At 46.4% G+C, this 13,471-nt stretch overlaps 1 protein-coding gene across 3 annotated transcripts in view; it reads left to right on the plus strand.

The window, feature by feature from the left end:
* LOC100227480 (galactosylgalactosylxylosylprotein 3-beta-glucuronosyltransferase 1) overlaps nucleotides 1-12,516 on the plus strand; it is a 28,300-nt gene extending 15,784 nt beyond the window's left edge. The window contains exons 2-6 of one of the 3 annotated variants that reach the window (XM_030265971.4): nucleotides 3,135-3,279; nucleotides 3,565-4,103; nucleotides 5,295-5,591; nucleotides 6,079-6,186; nucleotides 9,224-12,516. In XM_030265971.4, coding sequence (XP_030121831.1) covers nucleotides 3,168-3,279; nucleotides 3,565-4,103; nucleotides 5,295-5,591; nucleotides 6,079-6,165 — 1,035 coding nt within the window. In that variant the 5' untranslated portion in view covers nucleotides 3,135-3,167 and the 3' untranslated portion in view covers nucleotides 6,166-6,186; nucleotides 9,224-12,516. Of the gene's footprint in view, nucleotides 1-3,130; nucleotides 3,280-3,564; nucleotides 4,104-5,294; nucleotides 5,592-6,078; nucleotides 6,187-9,223 lie in introns of those variants that run through there. The other 2 variants (XM_072925333.1, XM_041714362.2) reach the window with 2 other exon arrangements.
* Nucleotides 12,517-13,471: the final 955 nt, after the last annotated feature.

A 13,471-nucleotide genomic window follows, 5' to 3' on the forward strand; every position in this document is an offset into this window, starting at 1 on the left:
CATTCAGCTAATGTTGTTAAGGGTGTGTAACACAAACAAGGGCTGCAGGAGACACTAGGGAAAAAAAAAAAAAGGAAAGAGAACGCAGAATAGGCAGGACAGGAGAAATAGCAAGGGAGGAGAAGAGCCAGTAAGAGAGTACAATCAATAATATTTGTATTGCAATCACATCCAAAGGCTCCCGTTGGGATCAGTGCCGGACTGTACAAGCACATTAAGAGATAGTCCCTGCCCTCTACAGCTTAAACTCAGGAATTACCAGATGAACGCAGGAGATGGGTTTAGATAATCACAAAATTTTCTTCTGATCTTGAATCTCATTTAACAGGATCTTCTCTGAGAGGGGTTAAAGGTAGAAGGAAGGTAGCTGATTGTGCCAAGAATACACACTGCAATGTTTGCCAGCAGGCATGCAATTAATCCAAGCCACTTAGGAGACTTTGGTTTTAATTATAAAAAGTAGGTAAAAATATGGGCAGTAAACCTCTGTAAGCCCCACTGGGGCCATCAGCAAGCTACCCAGAGGCATCCATATGTGACTGAATTTTGATGCTGTGTTTTCAAAAGGATGGACTGATGCTTTAATGGACCACTTTGTGGGAAATATTCCATGAGGGGTGGACATTAAGAGAATGTAAAGGGCCTTTGTGTGAGTAAGGACAGAAGACAAAGGCTAAAATTATTAGTAAGCCAGGGGATTTCTGTAGTCCTGGAAACAGGGAAGAAAAGAGACTCTGAAGGACTGAGAAAAGGCAGGTGAAAGATATAAAGCAACAGAGAAGAGTATGCATGATGGATGCAAAGGGAGACAGTGGGGGAGACAAGGTAACATTTTAAAGAGAAAATAAAGTATTCCAATAGAGATTTTTTGAAATGGGGTTGAAGTCAGCTCCTCTGTGAGGTTCACAAGTTACCTGGGGCTTTATGCAGGGTTTAATTTGTTCAGCCTTGCTTGCTTTGGAAAAGCAATAGAGAGAAGATGCATGCAGAAATAAATGAGCAGGGGCACCAGGGAAGTTGCACACCCAGGCAGCATCTCCACTTGTTTGCAGTGTTCAGGAAGCACGAACAGGGCAGGCTGGAAGAGAGAGGAGGAGAAAGAACTAGAAAAGGAATTTGTATAAAATTCTTCCAAGTCTGATCCACTCTCCTCTGTGCTTTATTGGTAACACAGCTGCCACATCTGCCTCCTCCTCTCTTTCCCTCCAGAAGCAACCTGAGTTTGCAGCAGTAGCAGGGATGCTGCATAGAGACTTCATTGCAGGGACATTTGTAATTGCAAGCATACTAGAGAAAGCGAGGAGCTGTGATGACCCTGAGCGAGGGCCTGGGTGGGCCTAGGTATCTGCAGTTTCTAACAGCAATCCTTGGATTTCTTTTGTGGCTCTGTCGGTTCTTACAGCCATGAGAGATGGGAAGCTTTTACTCTGTGCTGCTACGCTGGTAAGAAAAAATATTTCCTCTAGGGAAAGCAGTCTCTGGTGTGAGTAACATCCTGCCCGTGTCTGGCCTGGAACTGTAGCTTACCAAATACCTATGCCTTTGGCACTAAAGCTTGAAGGACATTCTTGTACCTGCCCCAGATCCAGTCATCAAAAAGCAATGAAGGTAAGCAGAGCCAGCATGTTTGCTTGCACAAGGCTTCTGCTCACATCACCAAAATGCTCCTGTGGGCCCCTGGCCACGCAGCTTCCTTGGTCCACTTCTTTATCAGCTTTTTGTAGCTTGAAAGTAGTGAAATGGGCACCATGGTGTTTCCTGAGTGAGGAGGTAAGAAACATGATATATTTACACCACTAATGGTTGGCTTGGGGAGCAGTCAGTGGGAATATGTTTCCCTAAGGGACTGCTCCATCATTTGTACCATTGGTGTCGAACAAGCAATGAGCTTGTGTTGCAGTAATTTCCTTAATAGGGCTTATGAACATCCACTTGCCCACTAGAGGAGTTGCTGAGACATGCTAGTCTTCTGTCAGATGTGGCAGAAATAGGATTGACACTTATTGGTGGTAGGGCACTGACAAGCCCTGCAACTGCATATTCCTTAGTTTTTTCAGGACACCAAGGTAAAATGTCAGAGAAACAATTAAAGACAGATTCTAAGAGGTCCCAGAGGATAAATTTAGATTAGCATCTCCTAATATCTTTCAGGAGTACCCTGTGGCTGCTGTCACAGCAGAGCCCTTTTAGACCAGTTGTCATATTTCTTTTCACACAACTCTCTAAGGCTGAAGCAAGATAATCATTCCACTCTGGACAGATGAGGAGCTGCTGGATCCAAATTCTAGGCAAGGAATTGCTTTTGGACAAAATGCGCCTGTGTCCCTTTGAGGACCTTGGTTTTAGCTGCTCCTCCTTTCAATCTTTTGTATCAGCATGATGCCATCACTCCCTTCCCTCAAAATGCCTTCAGTCTAGGAGTGCAGGAGGACCTGGTACTGCCTGGTGGGTACGCCAAAGTCTGTGATTTCAACAAAATGCTGCAATGGCCAAACACTGCAAACCAGAAGCAGAAAGGGACAAGGGATAATTAAACATTCAGCAGGCATCACCAGCACTGTGGAATGACCAAGGCAGGGATTTCATGGAACGCTTAGTAGCTGATAGCATGCATGCCTGATTGCCTCAATGCATCTGCCTAAGGAGGATGAATTAACATTGCAGAAGTGTTAAGAGGCACTGGCTATCTAGAGGATGCCTGACATCTGTCTGTTTTGTCCAGTTGCATATTGAGGCACACAAATTTTGCACACAGTTCTAAAAAGTTGTACAAAAGAAGCAAATTAAATGGTCACAAAAAGGTCAGGAATGAGCACAAGTCTCAAAGAGGGGGCAAGTAGCAGTCTTCTCTGGCTTCAGAATCAGCAACACGAACAACCCTAACTCAAGGACAGTGGTTTCATCATGGAATAGTGGGAGGTTCTTTAGAGCAACAGAAATAGCTAAAAGCTTCTATTCAGTTGCACCAGAGTTGGTCAAGTTGGATAATGGTTTGGACCTGAAGCGTTAATGAAGCTCCTTGTAAACTTACACAACACTTTGGTGGGCCAGGGCCAAACATTTGTCATGCCTCCCTGTATTTTTGGTGACTGGTATTTTGAAGTCCTTACTCTTTTTTCTTTTCTGAGAGGTAGAGAGATGCCTGGGCATTGGAAGCTCCCTGCAGCATGCTGAGGAGACGTAACCTTCTTACCACGCTCCTGATTGCCTTGCCATGGGCTCTTCTCCTAACCTTGTGGCACCAGTACCCAACCACCCACTACCTCAGCCTGCTGAGAAGTAAGTACAAAAGTTCTCCTATCAGTGTGCTGGTGGCTGTGATAACTTCTGTTGCAAACCCTCAGCAGAGATGCTTTCCCACAGGGAGGATTAAACAAAGACCTGCCCGCAGGCCCCCTCGGAGTTTGCAGGAATAGAAACTGTTGTTAAGAGCATGTTAAACATGCACCTGGCTTTGGAGAGAGGATGCAGCACTAACTCTGTGCTGCAGGCAGGAGGCAGCCTGATAGTCATTAGTCCTCTGTCATTGTTTTTTTTTTTCTTTCTTCCTTTGTTTTGTCCTAGAAGAGACAGACGAGAATGTGACCTCTAAAGCTCTCCTTAATGGTACATCTGCACTGAGAGAAGAAGTCTTCCCATCATGCACTCGGCAGCAGCAAAGCATAGGGGCAACACCTAAAATCATCCAGAATTATGTGTACTCCAGGCCTCCCCCATGGTCAGACACCCTGCCAACCATCTTTGTTATCACCCCTACCTACACCCGGCCAGTGCAAAAAGCTGAGCTGACCCGTCTGGCCAACACCTTCCTCCACGTGCAGAACCTGCACTGGGTGGTGGTGGAGGACTCTCCACGGAGGACCAACCTTGTATCCAACCTGCTGGAGAAGGCTGGGCTCAACTTCACCCACCTCAATGTGGAGACACCCAAGAGCCTGAAGCTGGGTCTGTCGTGGATCCCATCCCACACCCCGAGGGGGACACTGCAGAGGAACCTGGGGCTGCACTGGCTGAGGGACAGCTTCAGCAACACCGCACCACCAGAAGGCGTAGTCTATTTTGCTGATGATGATAACACCTACAGCCTGGAGCTCTTTGAGGAGGTAAGAGGCATAAAATTCCATGAGACAGAAAAGCAGGATCGAGCTGCAGAGCCTCTTAAGCCCAGTTGCACTTGTAAAGACCTCACCCATTCTGCATGCAGTGGCAGCTGGGTATAGGGCAGATGCAAGCTGAAAGCGCAAAGAACATATTTGCTCTGCTATAGGCTGTGGATGTGAACAGCCACTCAAACATCATTGCCTCAGCTAGAGTTCTTCTTGCCAGGGACCACAGGATGCGTACCTGAGAATTTATACCTCTCCTCAGGGAGAGCTGACCTAATTTAAATAAGCACCAAAGACAAACGTCTGGCAAGGTGAAAATCTGCACTGTTGTAGGGGTGTGATGGTTACGGGATGATGGAAGAGTTGTCTGACTTTCTATCCACCTTTACTCCTTGGCTGCCCTTCAGTACTCCAAGTTCCAGCCACCACAACAGGGCTGTGCCTCTGGAATCACTGAAGCTTGCCCAGACTTCTGCTGGAGACCTGGCTTTTGTAGAGATGCCAAGCCTATTGTAAATTTGCAAAAATCCAATAAACTGTCTTGTCACCAATTTAAGCCAAACTGTACTAAGCCACCTGAAGAACAGAATTATGCATCACAACATATTTCCAGTCTTCACAGTTGTTAGGTCTCTGTTAAGCTCATCCTTTTTTACTTACTTCCAGATCCTTTCTGACAATTTCAATAAACCCCCACACTTCTAGGCAGTAGCCATGGATGGAAAAACAAGGCAGGAGGTAGGGGGAGAAATTGGAATAGATGAGGACAAAGATGAATCAGTCAGGGAGATTACTTGCATGAGTGTGAAGCTGGAGTGCATGGAGCTGGTAATAAAAAGCTAGAGGCTTGGTAAAAGTAGTATTTGGCATTTACAAAATTCTACCATAACAAAAAGGTAAACGTTCAAATGGGATGAGAAAACCAGAGGTTTTCATTCTTCTGCGGGAGTGAATGTGGGCACAGAAAAGCAGCGAGTTTGCTGTTCAGAGAATTTGCCTTGTGCCTGTGGAAGCTGTAGCTCTTCAAGCAGCAGCAACTAGAGCTTGTGCTGCCGAGAGCAATGTGATTGTGTAGGAAGTCCGTGGGGGAGGACAGGTGCCAATGAAAGCAGAGCATGGAGCACTGAGGGGCTGGGACAGAGGTGGCGGGGTTGAATTCTCACAGCACTGTCTCTTTCTGGCACACAGATGCGCTACACGAGGCGGGTCTCGGTCTGGCCGGTGGCTTTCGTTGGGGGGCTGCGATATGAATCCCCAAAAGTGAGCCCAGCAGGGAAGGTGGTGGGCTGGAAAACCGTCTTTGACCCGAATCGTCCCTTCGCTATTGACATGGCCGGATTTGCCATCAGCATCAAGTTGATTTTGGAGAAGCCTCACGCCAGTTTCAAGCTGGAGGGAGTTAAAGGAGGGTACCAGGAAACAAGTCTGCTGAAGGATTTGGTGACTATGGACGGGCTGGAGCCCAAAGCAGCTAACTGCACAAAGGTGAGTAGTACAAGAAATCTCAAAGATACAGTCTCCTTGCAGCGTCCTGGCTGCTTTTACAGCCTCCTCCCACACTCTTCCACCTTCCATTCTGCCTGCCCTGCGCTGGCACATGTCAGTGCCAAATGATGCTGGGACAGACAGATGGACAAAGCCGGCTAAATTCTTCACAAATGTGAAGTTGAGAGAGCACAGGAGCAGTGCTAGGCATTCTGTGTTAATAAAGAAGCTCAGATGTACAATTTGTGCCCAGATTGCTTCTCCAAAATCCAGGAGGGTTGGCAGAGGGTTGAGTCTGGAATTTTGTTCTAGAATGATCCCTCCTCCTTGTCACTTTTTCATGTGTCTGTAAAGTGTCTCTCAGGATGAACCCCTTCCAATCACTTGCTTCAAACAGCTGTGAGCCTCACTTTTCACCAGTGGGTGAAGTACTCTCATAGTTTCCATGCTATTCAGCATGCCCTGAACTCTTTGTGCTTCCCTCTAGGTGTTGGTCTGGCACACAAGAACTGAGAGGCCCACTCTGGTTAATGAAGGCAAGCGTGGGTTTACAGACCCCAGAGTAGAAGTATAAGCAGAGAGCCAGCTCCAGGGTGTGAGTATCTTTGTCTTTATTTGTTTTAGCAAGGCAAATAATCTGTACCTGATTTCTTATTTCTGCTATTATTTCCTCAAAAACTGCATATGTGACTGCTCTGGTAATTCACCATGCCACCCTTTGGACAAGAAGTAGATTCTCATCTTTATGCACGTATGCTCTGTATTTCTTGCTCATTCAAGCCTCCTTGCAGACCATATGGGAGTTTTGCCTGACAGAGAGAAAAGTGACAGCAGAATCTCCCAGTTTCACTCATTATTAATGAGAAGCCAAATTCCTTGCCCCCGGACTCTTTCATCCAGCTGCAAACTCCCTTTGATGTGGGAGTTGTCCTACAGCATTCCTACAGGAACAAGATCGAACTCCTGCAGGCAACCTTTTGTCCTGCAGCCCTGCCACCTGTGCAGTGTTTCTTGCACCCCCTTCAGCTTTCATCCTGCAGGAACAGCTGTGGTGTGGGTGCAGCAGGGAAAGGCTAGTGGAATGCTCAGAGCACCTCAGAACAGGAACCAGCAAAGCACAGCCTACACAGACTGTCTCAGTCTGAGGTGCTGGGTACCAATGCTCCCAGAGCTAGGAGAACATCTGCTGCTGAGGAGAGACAGAGAATGCACTAGGGAGTGCCTTTGCAGCTCACAGAGCCAGGTTCAGCAGCAGGATGGGGGGTTGTGGCAACCACCATGGGTGAGGCAGGAATGTGTCAGAGATCATTGATGTGTTCTTAGAAAGAGAATGATGATGAAGAAGCGTCCAGATGCCATGCCCTCTGATCTCAATGGCAGATTCCTGCCCCAAAAGTCCAAAAAGAATAAAAACTATCCCAATTTCAGAGTACCCAGCTCTTTCTGAAATCAGTCATAACTGTGTCAGGACACAGGATGCTGAATTATTTAGTCCTACTTTGGAAGACATCCCAGGAGTGCTTTAAGTTTTGACCCCAATATACACCTCAGCTCAGCTCTACCAGTGGAAATAAAACTTACAGATTTTATACAGGCAGTCATGAGTATTTCAACTCCTGCACTGATCTCCTGTGTGCATTACTAGTAGCTGCACTCAGCATTGCCACAGCACCTCATCATCTCTGAGTGACAACCACACAAATAGAGCAAAGCAATGCCAGTGCCTGCACATCCAGCAGCAGACGGAAGGCACTGGAGTCAGTTATCTAAACACAGACACACGGTGCCACCATAGGGACCCTGGGGTAGCCTGCCTGTACCTCCTACAGGGCACAAACCCTGTACCATTTCTGACAGCTTTCAATTAATATTACAGATATCGTAGAAACTCATAAATGATGCAAGATACCTGTGTTTAGGCAGCAGCTCCTCTTTTCACCAGTGCTTTTGTGAGATCCACTAGCAACAACAGGCTCATTTTGCACACTCACCCATGCTGAGTCTGCAGTTGCCTAAAGCTATGATTGCCCAAACTCAGCTCATAAGGACTCACAGACCACTTAACTGCAATGGAGGAATCACTCACTTTGTACAGGATGAGCAGACCTATAAAAACTCAGACAGATTAGACCCTCCTTTCCTACTTGCTGGAGGAGGGGCTGACTGCTCCACTGGAGATGCACAGTGTGGATGTAATGTTTTGACAAATGTGCTGTTTATGGATGGGCTCTTTTGTCCTCACCTCTTTCCCTGGCCAAGCACTCAGCCATCCTCCATAAGAAATGTAACGAGCCAGCTATGGAGTCTCGTGAGAATGGCTTCCCATGAGTGATTTGTGTGGGAAAGGAAAGCAACCAGCCTAAAAGATCAAGACACAGCCACTGACTCACCAGCAGGACTTGCACCTTAATCCAAGCCATCCTCTCCAATGGTTTCAATCAGATTGTTGGCTGGATCAGCCCTGCAGATTTTTAAGGATCTTTGCACTTGCATTAGCAGTCAGTTTGACCACAGTCCCTTCTGCACCACTGTCTGTCATGTGGGGCAGCTGCTCTGACACGTCAAGGTAGAAGGTGGCATCTACTCCAGGAGACATATGCAAGTTAAATTGCTTGACAATCAATGGCAATCAAGCAAAATCGTTAGATTGCATTTCTTAAAAATTTAAATTGAGATCTCTGCTGAAGGCTTCAGTGTATTGGAAGTTCATACTCTCAAGGCTGCTGAGCTTCTGAGCATTGATAGACATGATCTAGATAAGCCAGTGCTGAGAAAAAAAAGAGGCAAAATTACTCCCCTGAGGATCTTCTGTTCTTAGACACAATAGGAAGAATTATTCCACCTTTCCCTCCTGGTAATTAGTCCTCCTTGAGGATCAGATCAAGCCAGTTAAGTCCAAGACCTCCCAGAGCCCTCCTTCCCTTTAAATCCTGCAGATATGAGTCAGGCAGACATTGCCTGGTGTGGGATTTGCTACTCCCCTAATCTCTAATTGGACCACTTGCATGGCTGCTTGCCACAGAGCAGCCCAAAGCTATCACAGCATATATCCCTGCCAACTGTATTGAAACACCTTTGAAACACAGGCTTTGCCTCCTGAGGAGATGGAGATTAATTTCACTTCATATTTTTCTTTCTTAAAGTCCTGAAAACTATCACAGAAGACTGGTGTTATAAAAACTACCTATTCTTATTGCCGATTTTTATTTACAGGCATCCAAAAGAGAAGAATGTGCTTAGGTTAGCATAGGACTCCTGCTATTGTGAAATTTGGAAATAGAGAAGGTTCATCTGCATTTCACAGCTTCCAGACAGACTGAATAGAGATCCTCAGATCTCATCATCCTACTCTTTCTTTAAAAAAATTATCAAAGAAGTTAAAATAATGACTTTAAATGCAGACAAAAAAAAAAACCTTTCAGAAACTTTCTCTAATTCGTAAATAAAATCTCCCAGCTAAGACGCTAGGGCAGATATAACAAGTAGCTCTTCAGCCATATCCCTGCCCAAAGCCATGCACAATGTGGTTGAGGAACCTGTTCACTGATGCCTGCAAGGTGTTTGCCTGAGCCAGGGGGGATAGCCATGTTGTATTTACACCTTCTTACCTCACTTTGTGTTTGTTTTGACAGAGGCAGAGGGCTGTGATTGTTCCTGAAGCTCATCAGCAACCATAGCAACTGTGCACCCTGCCTGTCCTGCCCAGCGCTCTGCTCCACTGCTGGAGGATGATAAACACCCCGAAATGTCACCACTCCAAACAGCCCCCATTGCCCAAAGTGGTGGTAATAAGGAGGGACAGAGCTCAGGTGATGCCCTGAGATCCTCTCTACCTAGGAGAGGAGTGCTTCCCTTCCCCTCTGGGCCCTGTTTGTTAACCATTTGTTAAAACTTACTAGATGTGATCTTCGTTCTCCGCTGTGCCAGCACAGAGGCTGAAATCCAGGATGGGTGCAGGTGCCTCCAAAGGTCTCTCCTGGCATCTTGCAAAACCTGAGCTTCAGTCCAGCAACTATGAACTGCAGTAATTCAAGGACAGGAGTTGTCACTAAAGCACAAACATGGACTTGTTGGCCTGAGGCTGGTGTGCTCTCAAAACAGCTTTAAAGCAAAGCTGGCACGAGAGTCTGTCCCTCTGAGGGATGCACTCCGATATGTACACAGATCAGCCTTCAGTGCTGGAGAGGAAGCTGTGCTGACAAACCTCATTTGGGGTTTGGGAGTTCAGAAGGGATATGGTGCCTATCCCTCAGCTCAGATCTTGAACTGTGCCTGGTTAAGGTTGTTTTGGAAAACGCCATCTGAGATCCCCAGGCACAGACCCCTCTGGATGAAGTTCCTCTCCTGCTCTGGGAGACGTGCAGGTACTGTACCTCAGAGGCCATGCCTCTGTGTCTTGCTGCAGAGAGCAGAAAGCAGGGGAAAGATGGGCAGACTTGAACGTGTTCAAGGCCTGGAAGCCTGCTGCAGCACCATCAGGTGCTCCAGGAGCCTCAAATCATGTGCATGGCCTTGCTTCCCAGACCTCCAGAGAGGGAGGTGGGCAAGAAGTGCTCAGAGAAGAGGAACCCTCAGCCTGCACTCCTCTGCTGTGAGAACATCAAGGAATGTGGAGACATTATCAGAAAACCTATCTTGAGCACATACAAGGACAACTGAAATAACAAATGTGGCAAGGTTTTCCAGCTGAACTTTGAAAGGAGTGTGTGGTGCTGTGAAGAAAGAGGAGTCAGTGTCATGTGGAAGGGTTTCCCTTTCCCTCAATAAAACAGGAAGACAGCCAGGTGGGAGGCAGCCTACAAAACAGGAGGTGCAAATGAAGACCGAAGGAAGGATGCACTGGATTAAAAGCACAAGTGTTGGTACCATATGTGTGCGTGGGGAGTGGTGTCGCTGTGACTTTTCCAGGAAGATTCCTTGAATGACCCAGAAACCCCTCTGAGCAGATCTTAAAAACCCTCTTCACTCAGGCTATGAGAAACAAGGCTTAAGGCATTCAAAATACATCAAGGATTTCACAGCTGGGAGAAAGTTATAAGAAACTGAGTCATCCCCTGCCCAAGGAATTCAGGGCTAGCAGGAAACTTATTTATTTGTTGATTTATTTATACTAGAATTCTTCTCTGCCTATTCCTTGTTTAGTTTTGGTTTTTAGCTTAGGTCACATGACATATTTATGAAGAAAGAATATTTTCCTCCTTGCCTCAGAACAGTAGAGCTTGGTGTTCACCGATGAATGTCATATGTTCTGTGCTCCCTGGGGTTTCTTTACAATGGTATCTTGAACTGGCAAAATAATCAGAAACACAGCAAGGGGGGCAGTACAGCGAAGGAAATTACAGTTCTTTTATGCAACAAACGTGGGTGGCACTAAGTTTCTGGCTCCCAAGAAATCACACTGAGGTAAAAACATGAGCAAAGGACTGCCTCACTCAGCAGACAGTCCCCATGGGCTCTCAGGAAGCCTCCATGAAGGGGGCTCTTTGAAGGGCACCTGAGAGAGGGAGTTGGTCCATATTCCCTCAGTGGAGAAGGAGCAGCCACGCATCCTGCTATAGGAGGGGACCAAAGTATGGGAGAGGCACAGGGGATGAGATGCAGAGAGAGAGAGACAGAAGAAATCAAAGAATAGGTAACAACTAGAGAAATGGAGACTGTCCTTAGTGAGGCCAAGGCCAGGGCCTGGCTGGATGAACACACCAGCAGTACACGGCCACCCTGCCAGCTGTCTCGTCATGAAGAAAATACTGAATGGGGTGAGAAAGCAATGTATTCTCTGGACTGTAGAAAGGTCCTTACAGAGCTTACTGGCACTGGATAGCATGAAAGAAGTCCAGCATCCACAGAATGCTTTTCACTCTGCATTTGTCAGAGCTTTTTGTCCTGCCCTCTGCAGAAGGTAGCAGGGCTTGCACTCCAGGGAGCTTTACTAGCCCATCCTGCCACCAAGCAGGTGGGCTCCAGTGCTTCTACCCTGCATTAACCCAAGATTAGGTTCCCTTCTTTGTGGTTTCAGCGAATGAGTAAGAGCAAGGGAATAAAGGAGTTGATTTATGATCCTCCATTTTCTCCTCTGAGATGGGCAAAGTTTCTGCCCGTATGAACAGGAGGAGATGTGGTGATTAATTCTCTGGCCTTTAACTCACACAGGTCCTACATAGGGTTTAGGCACTGACAGTGAGTGTTTGTAGCAAGGATCTATTCCCATTGCAACAGATCCCACCACACACATATTTTAGAGTTGTTCTCTCTACATCCTTACAACAAAGCAGAATTACTCTTCCTGTATGTACAACACTGTCAGTTCAGTCTTGGTCAGAATTGACTCTCAAGACCAGCCCTATTGCACTATCTCCATTCTTGCCCCAGCCTGGCCTTGTAGAGCAGACCTTCTGTGAATCAAAAAGTTCTGTCAGTCACTACATTGTGCAGAACTGAGACCTTGTCTGGACAGCTGACATTCCAGGCTAGCAGACAGATGGACCTGTTCAGCACAAATACTCTTTTCCCTGTAGAGCAGCCTGAGGACAGGAAGGACTGCTGCTGGCCAAGGCATATCAGATAAGGGTGAGTGAGTAACAGGCACCACAGGTTAAGATGGCTGTTTGCCCACAGAGCAGGGGAGCCCAGGACAGAAGCAGCTATCAGGGTTACAGGCTTCAGGGGAAGTGAGTGCAGTAAGGGGGGAAAGCCACAGATCAAGCCTGAAGTGTTTAAACAAGAGAAGGCATCCCACCGCCTGGTTTTTACTAGCATATTAGTACCTGATATTCATCCAACTCACCAACCAGTGAATATTACTAACCTTTCCTGTTGCAGAAAATGCTATTGATGAGCAAAAGAGAATGTCAAGAAAGTACTTTTTAATGGTTATTTATTTATATTGAATGGTACTAGAGCATTATTAAATATGATGTGAATAGTATGATATTGCATTGTCTTGTCTGTAGCCTGAGTCCTTACCCCTTTTCCGGGAAAACACAGTGGATCTATAATGGGAAAAGTATCTATTTTAAGTGTTCTCATTTCAAGGCTACTCATTTCAATTTTCCTCTGACCTACATGTTACAAGTGAAAGTCAAGCAAAAACATTTCAGGTCCGAGACTGCTGCCTGCAGTATGGAGATAAAGGAAACAGGAGACAGGAGAATATAGTCTAAACTCCACAGTCTCATGGCATCTTGAGCAGTCATTTTGGGCATGGTGCCCATCCCTACTGAGATTGCTCTGTAAAGGCAATGACCAGGACTCAGGAGTGAGTAGTGGTCAAAGCATAGGGCAGGCAATCAGTTCTCCATCCCACAGGGAAGGGTGCCACAAGCTGTATTAGTGAAATGTCTGTGTGATAAGAGCCCACTATTGTCTCTTCCACAAGCCTGGGAGAAGTTTGGATATCCAGAAACGGTTTCTAAAGCTCTCACTAATTTATTCTATCCCTGGTCCAAGGTACATGACATCAGCTATCCAGGTTTTTTAACAGCAGGGCATTCACCTCTCAGAAACATGGAAGTACTTGTAAAACTCTTCTGAGGAAGCCTTGCTGAAAATGTAGCATACTAGGGAACAAGCCAAATTCATACCTGTGTAATAAAACATCACATTCACAAAGGTGTTGCTAGAAGAACAATGTGAAGTTTACAAGCCAAGATCCTTCAAAAGGCTGAGAAAGAGCCGGTGTGGCCACAGTACTTGAAACATGCACCTCACTAGAAAACACGGTGTCATGGTTTAAAAGCACCTCACTCCCCAAAAATGAGAGACAGCTCTGCTTGGCTGAAGGCATCCACCTGTAGAAGGACTAATGGTACCTTCCTCTTGCCTTAATGGAAACCCTGGGGGCTGAGAGAGCACTGGATAATGCACATTGAGCAGCACTGTAT

This window comes from Taeniopygia guttata, chromosome 1 (genome assembly GCF_048771995.1).
Source record: "Taeniopygia guttata chromosome 1, bTaeGut7.mat, whole genome shotgun sequence".
NCBI lineage: Eukaryota > Metazoa > Chordata > Aves > Passeriformes > Estrildidae > Taeniopygia > Taeniopygia guttata.